Source organism: Aethalodelphis obliquidens, unplaced genomic scaffold, assembly GCF_003676395.1.
Source record: "Aethalodelphis obliquidens isolate GAN/ISIS:26980383/991018 unplaced genomic scaffold, ASM367639v1 scaffold50, whole genome shotgun sequence".
Taxonomy (NCBI): Eukaryota; Metazoa; Chordata; class Mammalia; order Artiodactyla; family Delphinidae; genus Aethalodelphis; species Aethalodelphis obliquidens.
This window is the reverse complement of record NW_020837994.1, coordinates 78,878-95,680: the sequence shown is the minus strand read 5'-3', so window position 1 is coordinate 95,680 and position 16,803 is coordinate 78,878. Positions and strand designations below refer to the sequence as shown.

General features: G+C 56.8%; 1 protein-coding gene across 5 annotated transcripts in view; it reads left to right on the top strand.

Annotated features, from left to right (window-relative positions):
• Positions 1-16,803, top strand: part of PDE2A (phosphodiesterase 2A) — a 95,107-nt gene that overhangs the window by 31,436 nt on the left and 46,868 nt on the right. For 3 of the 5 annotated variants that reach the window (XM_027083292.1, XM_027083291.1, XM_027083293.1), the window contains one exon: positions 9,460-9,521. The exons of the other annotated variants lie outside the window; for them this stretch is intronic. In XM_027083292.1, the coding sequence (XP_026939093.1) occupies positions 9,460-9,521 (62 nt within the window). The remainder of the gene's footprint in view (positions 1-9,459; positions 9,522-16,803) is intronic. 5 annotated transcript variants of the gene reach the window in all.

The following is a 16,803-nucleotide window of genomic DNA, read 5'->3' as shown; positions in this document are numbered from 1 at the left end:
TGTGGAGTGGTAGGTGTATGTATGACTGTTGTGTGTGTGGGGAACTTATGTGTACGTGACTGTGTGTCATCGTGGGGTGGAGTAGTTGTAGGGGCAGCTTACATGGGGGATTGTGTGTGTATTTGTGTGTGTTATGGACTGTTGTGTGTAACCAGGAAGAGCTGCTGGAGGGGTCTGATGAAAGGTTTCATTGGATGTCTTGGTAGAGGGGAGTGGGGGTGGGAGAGCTGTGTCTGAGTGGGTTTGCAGCCTAGGTGACTGGCTTCGAGTCACCGAGTTCCATCCTGGAGTTGCTCGGGAAATATATTGGGACCTGTGTGTTGGTGTTTAAGTGTCATGTGTCTGTGTGATGACTGTTTGTACAGCTCTGGGTAGGAAAGTGTGCAGCAGCCAGGGTCCAGGGGGCCAAGGCAAGGACTTGTTGACTCTGTGTGTGTGTGTGTGTGTGTGTGTGTGTGTGTGTGTGTGCGCGCATGCATGCCCAAGTACATGTGGGGAGGAGGCAGTGTGCAGGCAGGACTGTCTGTGCTAAGGAGCTGTGTGTGCCCGCAAACATTTGACATTTTGGTGTGACATTAGGTGTGCACATTATCTATGCAGGGTGTGTCTCTATGTCTAGGTGATGTGTGTGTATTGAATTTAATTGGAACTGTGTGTCTGTGCTTGGAGAGGTGAGTGTCGGGTGTGTGAGGTGCGCGTGGGAGGTTGAGTGTGAGTGTGACGTGAAGTGTGGGTGTGTGAGCTGGATGGCTTTTCGGTGTGACACGTGGATTATGTGATCTTCTCTCCCTGTGAGCTGTTTACATGTGAAGGGTATCTAGTTAGCTAGGGTATGTGTGGGGAGAGGGGGGGCTGGAGGGCTGTGGAAGGTGTTGCAGGGGGTGAGGGATTGGGTGTATAAGGTGTGTGGGGTGAGGAATGAGGTATGTGATGTTCGGGTGTGCAGAATACAGCAGGTGTCCCATAAATGTTTGTGGAGTGATGTGTGTGTGCAGGGAAGGCTTGGCTGCCATCCTGTTTTCGCTTCCCTCCCAGTTAGGTCCCCTGAGATGCCCAAGCCAGGCTGCCTCTACCCTTTGCCCTTCATCCTCCTCGCTTTCACTAAGGCCTTTGTCTTGGGTTTCCGGCTGAACAGGCGCTGGACAGGCGGGCGGCGGGCGATGTGGAGGTCCTGGAACCTTTGTTCTTTTCCTCTTAGCCTGTCTCATGTTTTGGGCCGGGATTGGAAGGGGCGGGGAGAGGATGCACGTGTCTCGGGCTCACTGTGTTTACTACCACCTCATGGTTCTCCGCAGAGGGTGGGGGTCCAGGCGCAGGCACTGAGGCCTGGGTGGTATCCCTGGTGGCGCCTCCTCAGCGCAGTAGCAGCTGGGGCTGGGCTGGGAGTTAGGCAAGTTTGCCAACCATGATGTCTTAGTCCCAAGTGTGGCCCACTGCCCTTCCTTCTCATGTCATCTCCGGGGTGCTGAGAAGCCAAGTGCCCCCTTCTGCATGCTGCCCAGTTCTCTTCCCTTCTCTGTGTGGCGCCCAGAGAGGGTCACTGGGCTGGGAGGCAACCCGGAAGAGCTCAATCTATCTCCACTTGTGTTGACCCCATATCTGATGGGGGGATAGTTGCTTTCCTCACAGAGACCTTTTTCTGAAAAACGAAGCCAGATCACATCTTTGGGGACCCTCTAGTCTGATGGACCCAGTAAGAGGATCCAGGTCATACCCTCCAGAGAAAGCTATGGGGAGACCTTAGTGGACAGTCTGCCAACAAGGACTTGAGAGCACGAAAGGCCAGGACTCCTTGTGGTTGGAAGGCACAGAGACCATCAGAGTCAGTCAGGGGAAGGGGCTCGGGGCCAATGCCTCAGCACCACATTCCAGAAGATTCTCTGAAGTGAGTGGGCTTGAGCTGAGCCTTGAAGGGGGTGTTGGATGGGCAGAGAAATGTGGCCTGAGGCTGAGGAAAATTCTAGCCCAACTGGAAGAAGGGATCTTGAAGGCTGTTGATCATTCCCAAGCAATACTGTCTGGTTTTGGATGGCCATCCCTGGGCCTCCTACCTTCTCAAGCTTTCATGTCACCTTTTCCCATCCTGTTGTCTTTGGGCAGAATCATCATTGTCATCATCTTCGTCATCACCGTTTAGGCAGCTCTTTCCAAATTCCAAGCTCCTTTCACAAATGTCTCCTTTAACAGGAGCTCATTCTGTTGTCTGAAAGCATTTATTGAGCACCTGCTATGCACCAGGCAGGCACAGTGTTAAGTGCTGCAGTCATAGCAGTGACTAAATAGGCCTCATGGGACTCCCATTTTCTGTGTCTAAGAAACCCCATCTTCATGGCCCAGCCACACTGTCAGCCCCTCAGGCCTTGGGCAGACGGCCCTCCCTTCTGTTTCCCGCAGCCTGACATGCACATGATATGCTCCAGGCATGCATCCCATGGTGTTGGGGTCTGGCTCCTGCCAGAATTCGAGCTCTTGAGAGGCTGGGCTGGGTCTGCCCATCCCATGTGTCCTGAGCTAGGTTCAACATAGATGCTTATATTGATCATCAGAGGTCTCTAACCCCCTGTAGGGGTGGCAGCCCCGCTGCCATCTAGGGAAACTGAGGCCCAGAGCAGGGAGATCTTTAGGGAGCCTCCTCTTAAGACCCTCCTTTGACCAGTGTTACCAGAGACCAAGAGTGGCCAGGTGACTTGTCCAGGTTTCACAGCAAGGTGGCAGGGCTGGTCCTAAAATACAGCTCTCCTGGCTGCCAGGCTGGGCTCCGGCCCCAGCACCATGCTGCTCCCTGGCTAGCCTCCGTGCTGCCTGTGGAGGGTAAATGATTATTAATGACCCCCCTGGCAAGGAGACAGGAAATGTTTCCCAACCACAGCTGGGAACCTGCTCCCTGCCAGCCCCAGCCACCCATACCCACCCTGGCCATGGTGTCAGCACTGATGTTAGCTCCATGCTGCCTTGGCCTTCTTTCTTTCCTCTTGCCCATCCGAATCCCACCTCCCTTCCCTTTAAGGTGTAAAGGACAAGAAGGAACAGAGCTTTCTCTTTCACATCTCTGTCTCCAACCTGCTTCATCTCCACCTTCTCCCCTGCCCCAAACCAGCCAGAAGTAGCCCCTCCTCCAGCAAGTCTTCCCCAAATGCACCACCAGCCCCTCCAGTGGCCCTGTCCTTGGCTCTGGTCACTGAATCTCCCTCATTTCAGACTCTGGTCCCACTCTGATGGTTTGCCCTGATGGCCCTAAGGCTGGCTGGGGACTTCCTGTGGCCTGTCCTCAACTTCTGTGTTAGGACTGACATGTGGAGGATCATCCCAAATGCTTCCTCCAGGAAGTCCCCAGCCCAGCCCGGGGACTCTCACTTCCTCTGAGCACCCCAGCACTCCCTGTCCGTGCCACACACTGTGTGCTGCCAGGCCTTAATAGGTGGACAGTTAGTGAGCACCTACTCTGTGCCTGGCAGAGAGGGTAGGTAGAGAGAGCATGGTGGGGGCCTTAAATTTCGGCCACACATTGTGCCAAGTCTGAGCAACAAGGCGTCTGCCTCTTGGCAGGTAGACAGACCCAGGTACCAGGGCCAAGGGTGGACAGGTGATAGGGTGGCGGAGGGGCACAGACAAAGATTGATGCTGGTAGATTGTGTGGGGGGAAGGCAGCAATGGGGAGAAACTTGGGGGCCATGGTGGGACAGAGCAGGGGCCCCGAATTCAGCCCAGAGTGGAAGGGAGGGCAAGTTGGGAAGCTTCTAGGAGGAAACATTTAAAGTGAGAGCTGAGGAATGAGCCAGGAGAAGGTTCTGGACAGAGAGAAGGAGAGAACGGCGAATGTGAAGGCTTGCTGGTGACAGACAGAAGGAGGGAAGCATTCCATGGAGCTGGATGCTGGACAGCCAGAGTGGCTGAGTGATGGGATTGGTGTGTGTGTGTGTGTGTAGCATAGGAGATGAAGCTAGTGAGGCTGGAAGGGGCCAAATTGTGCAGGACTTTTATGCCATGTCCTTTCTTCGGAGGGAACTGCACACTAGGGGAAGAGATGAAAGCAGTTCAGGGACTGTTCAGACCTGTGTGTTATGAAGCAGCTCCCTGGGCCATGGGGTGGGGAGCACGTAGAAGGAGTGAGGCAGCAGGCTGAGGCAGTGTGGTTCCGACATGGGATGAGACTGAATAAGGAAAAGCCAAATTTGGAGGGGAGGGGACAGAGGGGGCAGAGGTAGAGGAGGGAGCCCGTCAGCTGTAGAGGTGAAGGGAGAGAGAGCGCCACCCTGGGGTATGGGTGGCCACATGAGGGAAGACACGGTTTGAGGTCACATGCCTGGGCCTGGGTCAGGCCCTTCTAAGGAGCAGAAGGTCTCAGAATGGCGTCCCAGGTCAGGAGCTTTGAAGCTAAACGGAAACCAGGGGACCTGGATCCCACTGGGGGCTGCTGCGTCCTTGTCTGTAGCATGGGGACACGGGATCTGCCCTGGGCGAAGAGCACTCAGAATTCAAAAATTAAAACAATCTGTAAAATATAATACTTAATAAAATTCAAATTCAAAAATGTGTGAGTACATTCCAAAACGAGTTAAAATGTAAATTTATGAAAACGCTAAACATACATCTGTGATGGTTTAATATCAACGGTAAGCCTTCACTGCTTCCCTCCTCTTTGATTCCAGCTTCCTTGAAGCTGCTGCCTCTGGTGTGGCTGGACCCCCAGGGGGTCCAGGACGTTCTGGTCTCTTGTTCAGGGCACCTCCTCTGGGGAGCCTGCTCTCTGGCTGGTAGCGTCAGGGGGCAGGCATTTTGCTTCTCCTGTCCTCCACCCTGAGGGACTTGACCCCTCGAACTTCACCCATCTATTGTTGCCTTTATTTGAGGGGCCTGAGTATAGACCCAGGGAGGGGGAAAGGTGAGGGAGTTGTAGGAACCAAGGGTAAGAGGGGTGGAGAGATGCAGGGCCCAGTGGGGGTGGGGTCGGGAGGGAGGAGAAATGAGCAAAGCTAAAAGAGCAGCATCGCCCCAACTTGAATATCTGTATTTCCGAAAGTAAGAGTGGCGCCATTTCCGCAAGACTGGGTTACTGAGGTCCCATCTTGCAATTGGGAGCCGGGCATTTCTTGGCTCCTACTGTCCAGTGACCTTGCATAAGGCCACTTTCTGGGCTGCATTTTCTCACCTGTAAAAGGAGGAAGTTGGGGTGGATGAGCTCTCTGGAGAATCTGGCATTGTCCGTTTGTGGGGTTCCAGCCTTCCATGATCCTCAGCTCCCGGCCAGGGCTGTGTGGATGCGTGGTTGTATGATTCCGACATTCTGTGACTTTAAGATGCTGAGACTCCAGGAGCCGATGAAGCAGACGTTCTGTGATTCCGGGATTCTAGGATTTGATGATTTGATGATTCAATGATTCTAAATGGGGTTTCTGGGAAGAGCTGCAACCACCTGCCTTGTTAATGTCGATGTTCAGTTATTAAAAACATAGCGAGAAGCAATGGAGACAGCTTGGGGTGGCGGGGTGGCCCCCACCCCCAGGGAGGAAGGGGAGGAGGGGCTGGGTTGGTGTCAGTGGGGAAGGAGACCATCTCAGCCTGGGTTGCACGGATAGTTTCTCCTGCCGCAGCAGAACTGGTGTGCGTGCGTGTGCAAGAACCACCGCTCCCTAAGCTTTCAGGGTAAGGGGTCATTTCCTTCATCCCTCTGCCTCCAGTCTTCAGTCATTTCAGACTATGGCAGAGAGAGGAGTACCCTTTCCTTCCAGCCCCTAAAGCCTCTGGGAGGAATGTCCACAGTGGAGGAAGGAGAGGCCTGCTTACCCCCACCCTCTCCTTCCCTGGCAGCCTCGGCCTGAGGGGGAAAACAGGACATGAACGCTTCCTGGACGCAGACACGGGACTGCACGAAGCCCTGCCTGTGAGGGCCCAAGTACAAAGGGCCTCCGCCTAGGGCAGAGGCCAGGCAGCCAGAGGGGCAGTGCGGACATCGGCTAGGGACCCATTGGCACCCTTTGAGCGCAGGCCAAGGAGGGAGGACCCTGCTTGTGCCCTGGAGGTGGCTGTGAGAAGTGCTTACGGAAGGGAGGTCCCAGGCCAGGGGGCCTGGAGGGCTGATGACCGATGGGGGCTCCCTGTAGCACAGGCCTCCCGCCCAGCACAAGGCCAGCTCCTTTGTCCGGCGGCTTGCTGCCTCTTGGACTGTGCACAGTCTCAGACCCACATCAAAGGTGGGGAAAGAACCTCCAGGCAGGAGAGAAGGATCTCAGCCCTCTAGAGAGCCCACCCTGGCTGGGGCCCTCAGAACCCAGTACTGCTGCACAAGACCCAGCCTGCTGGGTTCACAGATCAAGTGATGGAGGCTGGGAGTTGGCCCCGATCCCACAACACAGCAGGGCCTAAAACACGGCTTCCTGATTCCCAGTCCTGGGAGCTCCACTTTGCCTGCAGCTCCCCGCTTTCCCCTGGAACGCCTGGAGAGCTGGAGTGGAGGCAGGACTCAGGTCAGGGGGGCAGAGCATTTGTCTGTTACCCACCATCTTTCTCCTCCCACAGGCCAGGAGGCAGGTGGGGTGGTGACAACTGCTCCCTGTCATGCGCAAGGCTGCATTGTCTGCCACGTCCTGTCTTGGCCCTGAGGACAGGGTCCCCAGCAGGGAACCCCTCCCCAGCTCCCTGACCCACGATGGGCCTCCCTGGGGTTCTCCTCTCTTGTCCTTCTGCCATCCCACCCCTCGCTGTCGTCTCTGCTTCCTTTTGAGCTCTCTCCCCATCCTGTAAGGTTCCATCTCTGGCTGTCTTTGTGGGTCAGTCTCTCCAAAAGATTGTTAGACTGTGAGGGCTCTAGGAGGTCATCAAGTCCATTCCTTTTATTCTTCAGATGAGAACAGTAGCTCAGAGAGGGGAAGGTCCTGTCCAAAGTTGCACAGTAGGCTGTGGCAGAGCCTGGGTCACGGAAGCACCCTGTCTTGGCATCAGGCATCTAGGGTTTGAGGACTGACTGTGTCATGACCAACCTGACAGGCTTCTCTCCTCAGCCCTGAGCTGTTCTCCCTTCTTTTCTTTGTCCTCTGATCTGCTGCCTGGCTGACCCCTACCTCAGGCAGACCCTGCCCTTGGGACATAGACCAGAGCTGGGGACTCCATGACTGGGATGCACACCCATGCACGCATGGACACAAAGACACTTGCAACTACATACAGGTCCCAGGTACAAACCTATACCACGTAGTTAGGAGGCTGTCCTGGAACCTAGTGTTCTCTTCCTGTGAGGTACCACACACCTCCTCCAGGAAGCCCCCCAGGACCTCTCTGCAGAGTCTTCATCCCACCAGCCCCTTTGTGACAACTGAGTCCTATTGAGCCTAGGTTCCTCCTCTGTGACCCCAAGGGCACGGCTGAGTCTCTCTCTGGTCCTGGAGCCCCTCCTTCAGTGTTCCCTCCTTCTGTCTCAGGAGGGGCTTAGCTTCCTGTGGCTGGGTGGGGAGAGTCCTGAGGTCCCCAGAGGACAGTGGGACAATGGGGAGGCGGTGACAGATGAGACATTGCGTCTTTCCCAAAGTAGGCTCCACCCTACCCTGACCTCCTGGCTGGTGTCAGGGACACAGTCCTGGCCTGTGGACCTCTTAGGACGAGGGTCCTGGTCTGACACGCCGCCCCCTGCCCTTTCAGTGCAGAGGTCAGAGCATCAGAGCCCCTGACCTCCAGCAGCAGCTCTCTAATTGGAAGCTGTGGAGGCCAGGTCCCCATGGTACCAGCAGCATATTAACAGAGTGGTGGAGATTCCTGGGACCTCTGGGAGGGGTGAGCTGCTCTGAGTATGGGGCAGGCAGGAGGGTGGTAAACGCTGAGGCTGGGACAGGATTATGGAGGCGCTGTGAATGCCTAGCCGAGACCCCACTCATCCTGTCCACCTTCCCTGTTCTTGAAGTGGGTGATGGGGACCCAGAGGGCGTGGGGCAGGAGCCTCTTCAGGGAGTGGTGGAGAGCTTGGGGGGCAGTGAGAATCAAGTGAAACTAGCACTGCTTCTTCTCAAGGGGCAGGGGAAGGGGCTGTCCTGGGGCAATTTGGTGGTGGTGGGTGGACCATTGGAGGCCAGGGTTAAGTAAAGAAGGTTTAGGCTTTCAGACAAAAGGGATGGACCCTGAGGTCAGGCACTTATCTTGGTCCCCGTCATTTCCTCTGCCGGACATGGCTGGGTTAGCGGGGTCATCGCACAGAGGGAAGGAACTGGGCGAGCCAATGCACACGAGGCCCTGCAGTAGATGCAGGCGCATGCGCGACCTTGCCATGCCCTGGGCTGCAGACAGTCCCCCATCAAGGCCCAGCCATGGAGCCACAGTCGCCCTGGGAGATGGTCCCGTGTAGACCATCATCCCCCATCCCCCCCAGACCCATGCATCCTGGGCAACACTCGGGCCCAGCTGAAGGCACTGCTGAGTAGGGAGACGCCCACAGGACACAGGGACACGTGGGACAACCAGACACCTTGCTACAAGCATCCACACGCTAGGTGCAGCTACTATGGTGCAGCTCCTGTCACCCCTATGGTCACCACTAAGGAAAACCGTAGATTCCAGCAGTCACGGGCAGGTGTCCAGAGCCTGAGTGAGAAGACAGGGGCACCAGGCAGGGAACCCAGAACCTCCCCAGCTCGCTGAGCGCCTGAGGCTATTTCCTAGCAGGGATGGGTGTCTCATCCCCCCTCCCCCTCCCCCTCCCCACCACACGCTTCTGAAGCTGCCAAATCAAATCAGCCCCCGCGCCCGCACCAGGCTGGCATAGCGGCCAGCAGCTGACGGGAATGAAGCCAGGCTCAGAATATCCCGCCGCCTGTGCCTGTCTGATGCCTGGGTATGCTTGTGGATGGGGGTGGGGAGGGACAGCCGGCCCCTGGGCAGTGCCTCCCAGCGCGGCTGGGGTTCCGGATGCCACCCAGGCGGTGGGCTCCTGAGAATGAGGAGCTCCTGAGGCAGTGGCTTCTGTGTGTACCAGCCCTTGAGAAGCCGTGGGGTAGTGCTTATAGGATGCAGGTTGGGTGTCCGATTGGAGCCCAGACTGGGCTGAGGACTCCCACGTGTGGTCCCATTCACTTAGGATTCACAGCAACCCAGCTGGCAGCCCAGCCCAGTGACTGTGTGAGCTGGGCACTACAAATCCCATTTTATAGATGGGAAGCTGACGCTTAGAGAGGGGAAGTGAAGGGAGAGAAGCAGAAGTGGAGGGGACCACAGAAGGAGTAAAAATGCGGTTTTCCACTCCTGAGGAGCCCCAGGCTTAAGGAAAGAGTTTAGCTCTGTTCTCAGAGTTGAGGGACTGAGAATACACCAGAGCCAGAGGCCATGGGAAGCAGGGCGCCATCAGGCAAGGCTCCCTGGAGGAGGCCACCTGTGGGAGACAGGAGACCCCAGGTCTGCTAGGGGCTGGGGGAGGGGCAGCCTGGGGAGAAGGGGAGAAGGCCTGGCAGGCCTCAGCCCCTGGCCTTCTTGTCTCTGCAGCCAGCCGGGACCTCCTTGCACAGGAGCCAGTGCCCCCAGGGAGTAGAGACGGCACACTGCAGGTGAGAGCTCAGCGGAGGGAGGAGTGGGTGGGCTTGGGGGGGTGGGGGGCGCAAGCTGGGGGTCAGTCTGAGCATTGCCCCCACCCCTGGGAGGACTGGGAGGCTGGAGCCGAATCCCAGCCCCACCCCCTCCAGCCTAGGGTCACCCCACACCAAGACCACCTCTCCCACCCTAGAGTTCTCTCCCCCTGAGGATTCGTCCTCCTCCCAAGTCACCTGGGTGTCATGACACCTCCCTTGTCCTCCCCACCCTCACCCAACAATTCCCTCTTGATTCTCTGCCCTAAGTATTTCCTGAACTCCTCTCCTGCTCTCCCTCTGCCTGCCCCAGTCCGGGACTGGTCATCTTTCCCCTGAACAGTCACTGGCTGTCTGCTTTCAGTTGCCCCCATTCTCCATGTGGCTGCCAGAAGGATCTTTCTAACACACAAACCTGAACTTGTCACTTTCGGCTTAAAAATTTTCCATGCTCCCCCTCCCCCTGCTCCCTCTGCAACCCAGGCAGGTTGCAGTCCCCCCTTCATCCGCTCCTGCCTCCCTAGAACCGCTCCTGCTGGCCTCTTCCCCCCTCAGCTTCCCAAATCCTTCTGGGCTCAGCTCTAGCCTCCCCTCCTCCAGGAAGCCCTCCCTGCCTCTCATGCTCCCTCCTCTGAGCTCTCCTGCCCTGGCCACCAGCCGCTGGGGCATTCTGCTGTCTGTGCCTTTAGCACCCTGTTTTCTCCACTATGTGACTCTGTGTGTCTTCCCCTCTGAACTGTGAGCATCCTGAGCCCTGCCTGGGATGTGCCTTTTTCATTCCTGGGTCTCCCACCGCCCTCCAAAGGGTACCTGGTGAGGGCTCAGCAAGTGCCTTTCCTTTGAGATGAGGGGTGCCATCCCAGCCCCTGACCATGCCTTTGGGGGGCCTCATAGGAATCGTCAGTGTCCGTGGGGCCTTGAGCAGCAGAAATGGGGTGGGCCGGGGGTGGTGAAGGTTGGCACAGAGGAGGGGTGTGTATGAAATCGGACCAAACAGCAAACCTCAGATGAGCCTCCTTTGTGCCCAGGGCCTGGCTGGGAGGAAGGGGAGGCTGTTGCCATATCAGCCCCTCCTCTGGGCCAGGAGCTTTGACACACTTCCCTTTTTAATCCCCACAACCTCCCTGGGAGGCAGGGGCTGCTATTCGTCTACTTTGGGGAAGCTGAAGCCCAGGGGGTCACACTGTGAGTGAATCGGGTCACACAGTGAGTGAATCAGAGGCAGAGCTGAGAGTGGAGCTGTGTCTCGTGCCCAACCCTTGCTGTCTCCCTGCCCTCGGGTGAGATGGCAAAAGACGCTCACACAGGGCCTGGTGCCTAGTGGGGTCAGCGTGGGCTCACTGCTGGGACACGGAGCCCAGCCCTGAGAGTGTGCCTGCAGCTGGGCGCTGGGGAAGGGGGAGGGAGCAGGGGAACAGGAAAGTCATTATTAATTTATTTATGGTTACGGCATTCCCCATGGGGTGGGGGCTCCCCCCAGAGCTGGGACAGATGGTATTCCTGGGAGCCAGCAGTGTCTCAGCAGCTGCTGCCACCCGCTAGGAAAGACTGGATTTGTCATCCTCCCAGGAAGTGGAGAGGGGAGAGAGCTTTGGAGAAGCTGAGACCATCCTGGGCAATGGGAGCTGGGTCCCAAGGGAAGGAGTAAGGCCCAGGCTTCTTGTTTATGCCTCTGTTCATAGCTTCCTTTCCCTAGACCCTTGGCCATGCTCCCTGCAAATTCAAGTTCTGCCCTTCCTTTCTCCCCCTCCCCGTGAGGCATCCCCAGATCATCCCCATTTGCTCCCTCTGCCTTTCCTTGGCCTGGGCCCTGCTGCCCCCTCTCTCATACTGAAGATCTTGGGCTTTGAGCCCCTCAGTTCTTAGCTCCATCCTGCCCCCAGCCCCACACCCACCACAAAGATGGCAGGGGTCTTCCTGGCCTCTGGGCGGAGCCTGCTTTGTTTCTGGGTTTACTTAGCACCCTTTTCCGAGTACCCAGGCCCACACTCAGCCCTGCTGGGGAGAGACAGGTTGATGCAACATAGAAAGGATAGGACTGGAGAGAATAGGGACCCTAGGGTGTTGCTCAAACTATTGGGACCACTGGAGGGAAAGAGGGAAGAGGGATGGGAGACTGATGAAGAGCCCTCCTGAGGGAGCAGAACCTGGGGAGATGATGGCCTCATCCAGTGGGCAGACCATGGGGTCAGATGGGCATGAGTTCAAGTCCCAGCTTCACCACTTCCTAGGTGTGTGACCTTGGGCCAGTCCCTTAACCAACCTGAGCATCAGTTTCCTCACCTGTCAAAGGGGGATAAGAAGCTTCATCATTATTGGACATAATCACTATTATTGGGCAAAGCTGCTTGGAGAAGTTACAAAGACAGTATGTGTGAGGTGCCTGCCTCAGGCCTGGCCCACAGAAGGTCCTTGGAGAGAGTTGGTACCCTCCCTGCTTCCCTCAAGGGTGAGATCCTTGGGGCCAGGTCTAGACAGCTGTGCTCTGTGAGACAGGGTGCACTGCAGGGCTGGGCTGGTGTTCATGGAGGTTCTGTGGGTACAGCACGTTCTCCTGGCACTGGCAGCACGACAGCCACGAGAGCAGGCCTGCCAGGACCCATTCCCACCTAGCGGGCGTCTGTTCAGCACACCGGCTTGGGATGGCCCCCTGGCCCTGTGCCAGCTGGCCGGCTTGGGAGAGGGGCTCTTCAGGCACAGTCTGCAATCCTCCTTCAGCGCCAGGGCCATTGCTCTCTCTGGATGTCAGGGCTGAGGCAGTTCAAGTAGTAAGCTGAGCACTCTGGGTCCATGCCCTCTCTGTGCTGGCTCTCAGAGCCTAGATGGGGGCTTGGGAGCCCCAGCTGGGGCAGGGGCTGGGGAAGAGGCAGACATGGACAAGGTTACAGGTATCCACGCTAAGCACCCTAATGCTCTGCCTGGAGTTGACTCCTCTATTCCTGCCCATGGGATAAGGAAAGACCACACCCTTGTCATGGCCTTGCCAGCCATGCCTGCTGGACCTCCTCATGTCCATCCCTTGTCCCCCAGACATGGCAGTGCTCACTTCCAGGACACCCACTCTTCCTGACCTCCCTGACTTTGTTCGCACTGACCCCTCTCTCTGGAATGCCTTTCCCTTTTTTCTCCACCTACTCCCTTTTCAAGCCTCAGATTAGATGCCACCTCCTCTATGAAGTCCTCTCAGATTGCATACTCCATCCAGCTCAAGTCAGCCTCTCCTTTATCCTGGGCACTCACAACGCCAAGCTTCCCTGAGCTTACAGTGGGATAACTTGTTACCCCATGTGGTTATATATCCTTTCCCACGTAGTTGTAATGGCTATACATCCTTTCCCACATAGTTATAAACACCTGGCAGGTAGGAACCAAGGCTGAGTCCCCTTTTTCTCTGCTGGGCCCATGTGGTTTTTAGTAGATGCTCAATAAATGATTCCTGATGGAATGAGAATGGCTGTGGGTGGGGGTGGGTGGGTGGGGTGCGGTTGGAGTAGTTCTAAGAAGGGGGCAGTTGCTGTATTGGGTGCAGTCTTGGAGACTTCCTGGAGGAGGCAGCCTTTGAACTTTGAAGGATGGGGAGGGTCAAGGTCCCTGATGAGACCAGAGATCAGCTGGATAGTCAGAGCCATGTGGTCGACTTCTGAGAGGACCTCCTGAGGGCAACAAGGACCAACAGAGGACTGGGACCAAGAACACAGAGGAGCCTGGAACAAGGACTCAGGGCGTGCTGCAGGAGACTGGCTCCATGCTGAGAACCCAGCTCCAAACACCTCTTTGCCCCTGGGTCCTGGTCTGAGGAACGCTTGGTCTCAGAGTCTGGAGTGAGGCTGAGGCCAGCAATGGTGAATAAGTGGGCCCCCGTGGTGGGACAGCCATAGGCAGGGGCAGGAGCCCAGCTGGTCCTGTCTGGTAGGATTGCTATGGGGGTTGGGAAAGGCTTTGTAGGTGAGAGGAGCAGCTTGTGCAAGGGTTTGTGGGAAGAGTGCCCCCAGGTCTCCACAGGAGAAGGCTGACATGTGAGTGGAGCCCTGGTTACTATGCAGGGAGCATTGGGGCGAGGCTGGAAGGGCTGCTGCAGGCAGCACTTTCCAGGCTCATATTTAAAATTCTTAAACGAATGCTCCTAACTGGCAGATGTGCCAGCCTCCTTCTGGATTCCGCACATCAGGAGCAAGTGGCCTCCATGATGCCCCACAGCCCCGAGGGAGCTGCTGACAACAAGTTGGCCATAGCATCTGGCATCCCTGGGGGCCCGAGGCCCTGCCATCTGTCTAGGCCCACCTGTCGGGCTGCACAGGCCCAGGGTGTGCAGGAACTTGGGCCAGGGAGGCGGTCTCAGCTGCCACCACAGCCTGTTTCTCTGTCTGTCTGTCCATCCATCTGTCCACACCCCTGACTGACCAAGGACAAGGCAGAGATGGGCAGATGCAGGTCCTGCCATTAGAGAAGCCTAGTCTGAATGGGGAGGCATCAAGCACCAGGGATTTTCACCCAGAGAAGATGCAGCTGAAGCTGGGCCAGGCTTGTGGGCAGGCCAAGGCCCAGGGAGGTCCCCTTGAGGGCCTGTGGAGCCAGTGGAGGCTCAGAGAGAGGTGGGGACTGACTCAGAGTCACACAGCAGGTCTGGGGCAAGGCCGGGCCAGGTGCTGTGGGCCCCAGGGCTGGACGAGGTTCCTCTGGCTGGCCCCTCCCCTCCCCCCACTCTGCCTGGCCCTTGGCTGTAAACACAGAGAGAACAAGTTCCGTTTCCCGGGAAATATTTATCTTCAGCCGTGTGGGGAGCGTGCGCTGGCCTCCGCCTGTCCTTCCTGCGGGCTGGCCTGGGGCAGGAGGTGAGGGGGCTTGGCGGCCTTGAGGGGCAATCTGGGGGGCTCGAAGGCAGGGCCAGGAAGGGCATGCCCTGAGGCTCTGGCCTGGAGCTGGAGTCTGAATGCTGGTGTGAGAGAGGAGGGAGCAGATGGGAGAGAAACTGGCAGCCTAACCTCACGCCCTCCCACATTCCTATCTTCATCCCTGCCAACCTGTCTCCTCCGGTTCCTGCCTCCAACCCTTGGCTCCTGTCTGCTGCCCCCACCTTGGGATGCCTTTTCTTCCACTTCCTTGTCTGTCCCAGCTCTCAGCTGGCTTCCTCTGGGAAGCCTTCCCTAACTCCCTAACCCCCTAACCCTGTGTCCTCCCCCTTTCACGCCCAGTCCCTCTCCTCTGGCTCCCAGTAGCTTCAGTCTGAGCCCCGCAGACCAGCTAAGGTCTTGTCCCAAGCCACTCAGACAATGCAGACAGCTGCGTCCAGGCTGCCCAAGAGTCCCCCGTCTGGGAAGCACAGGCCTGGGCACTCTGGGAGTGGGGCAGGGCCCAGAGGTCAGCTCCTTTCAGTGACACAGCACAAGCCCAGGTACGCGGGGGATCCAGGTTGATTGAACAGGGGAAAATCCCACGGGCCCAGCGAGGATAGGGGCAGGTAGAGGGGCCCAGGGCTCCTGCCAGCCAGCTGGCTCTGGGGCTTTAGGCTGTGTATCCCAGGCTGGGCCAGGCCTGACTGGGGCCCTGACAACAGGAAATCCTTGAAGGAGCAGGCAGTGGCTGAGCACAACAACAGGAAGCAGCCTTGACATGGGGCAGCAGCTCTGGCGACTGGACCCAGCGGGGGCGGGGGGAGCTTGTGGGACCCAGGGTGATGCTGAGGGTGTCACTGAGACACTGATTGTGGGGCAGCGGGTATTCTGCAGTGTGATACTGAGCTTGTGAAATCATGGGATACTGTGTGAAGAGTGAGTGAGTCACTGCGTGTGACACTGAGTATGTGACACTGAGTGATAGCGAGTGTCTGACACCACTTGTCCAAGACTGTGTGAGACAGTGGATGTGCCACCAAGTGTGTGACACCGATACTGTGTGATACTGATTTTGTGATGCTGAGTGACCAAGTGTGACACTGAGGGTGTGACACCGTGAGGATGGAATATGTAAACACAGATGAATGACACTGTGCAATAACAGGTGTTGTCCTGAGTTTGGAGCTCAAGTGTCTGACACTGAATGGTCAGTGTGGGCCCCAGGCATATGGTGAGTCTGAGTGTGCGACCAAGGGCGTAACACAGAGTGACATCAAGTGTGTGAAAACCAGGGTGTGATACTGTGTGACCCTGCCCCTGACATTGAATGTGTGATGCTGTGTGTAATGGTTGTGACAACGTGAACTGTGAACACACAACCCTGTGTGTGATACTGTCATGGGAAGAGCCCGACGGGTTCAGGCAGGGAAATGACATGATCCAGTCTATGATTTTGAAAGAGTCTGTACTCTGGCTGCAGAGTGGACGCGGGGGACCAGTTGGAGGGGCCAAGAGAAGACGGGCAGACAGTCGGAGGCTGCTGCAGCCCCCTAGGCAGGAGATGGTGGTGCCTGGGCTAAGGGGTGGGCAGAGTTGGAGAGAAATGGACAAACCTTGGAGATATTCGCAGGTAGAAATGACTGAACTTGCTGATGAATTGGAGGATGAACCAGAAGGAAAAAGGGAGGATGGCTGCCAGGTTTCTGGCTTGAAGAACCAAGGGATGGTTGGTGGAGATGTTACTGGGATGGGTAAAGACTCGGGGAAGGTCAGGGTTCATGGGATGGGGGAGGACAAGGAGGCAGAAACTGACAGACCTGTTTCGGATGTAAGTCAGACATCCAGGTGAAGACATCCAGTGGGCAGCAGAGGCCAGGCTGGGGATATATTTAGGAGTCAGCAGGCAGAGCTGCTTTATTAAACCCTGGACCTTGCTGGGATGACCTAGGGAGAGAGCGTAGTGAGAGAAGAGGTGAGGAATGAGGACTGAGCCCTGAGGTGAAGGGGAGCAGCAAAGAGACAGAGGAGGGGCAGCCAGGGAGGTGGAGGAGACCAGACAGGTGAAGCCAGAAGTCACGGGAGGGGAGAGGTTCACCAGGGAGGGAGGCTGCCACGCTGTCAGGTAAGGTGGGATCAGGGAGATTGTGCTGGGCTGGGCCACGTGCTTAAATAAGCCTGGCAAGAACCCTGTTGGGGACAGGGTGGGGCCAGTAGCCAGATGGCCTGTGTAGGTGGTAAGTGGAGGTGAAGACAGAGCATAGTCAGCCCTTTGGAGACCTTCCACTGTGAAGGGATGCAGAGGAGAGGCATGGTTGCTGCAAAGAGGTGTGAGGTCAAGGGAGAGTACAATTTTTTTTATTATGGAATATTTTAAACACACAATAGGAGGGAGAAGAATACAATACGCTTGCCATATACCCCTCACCCAAATC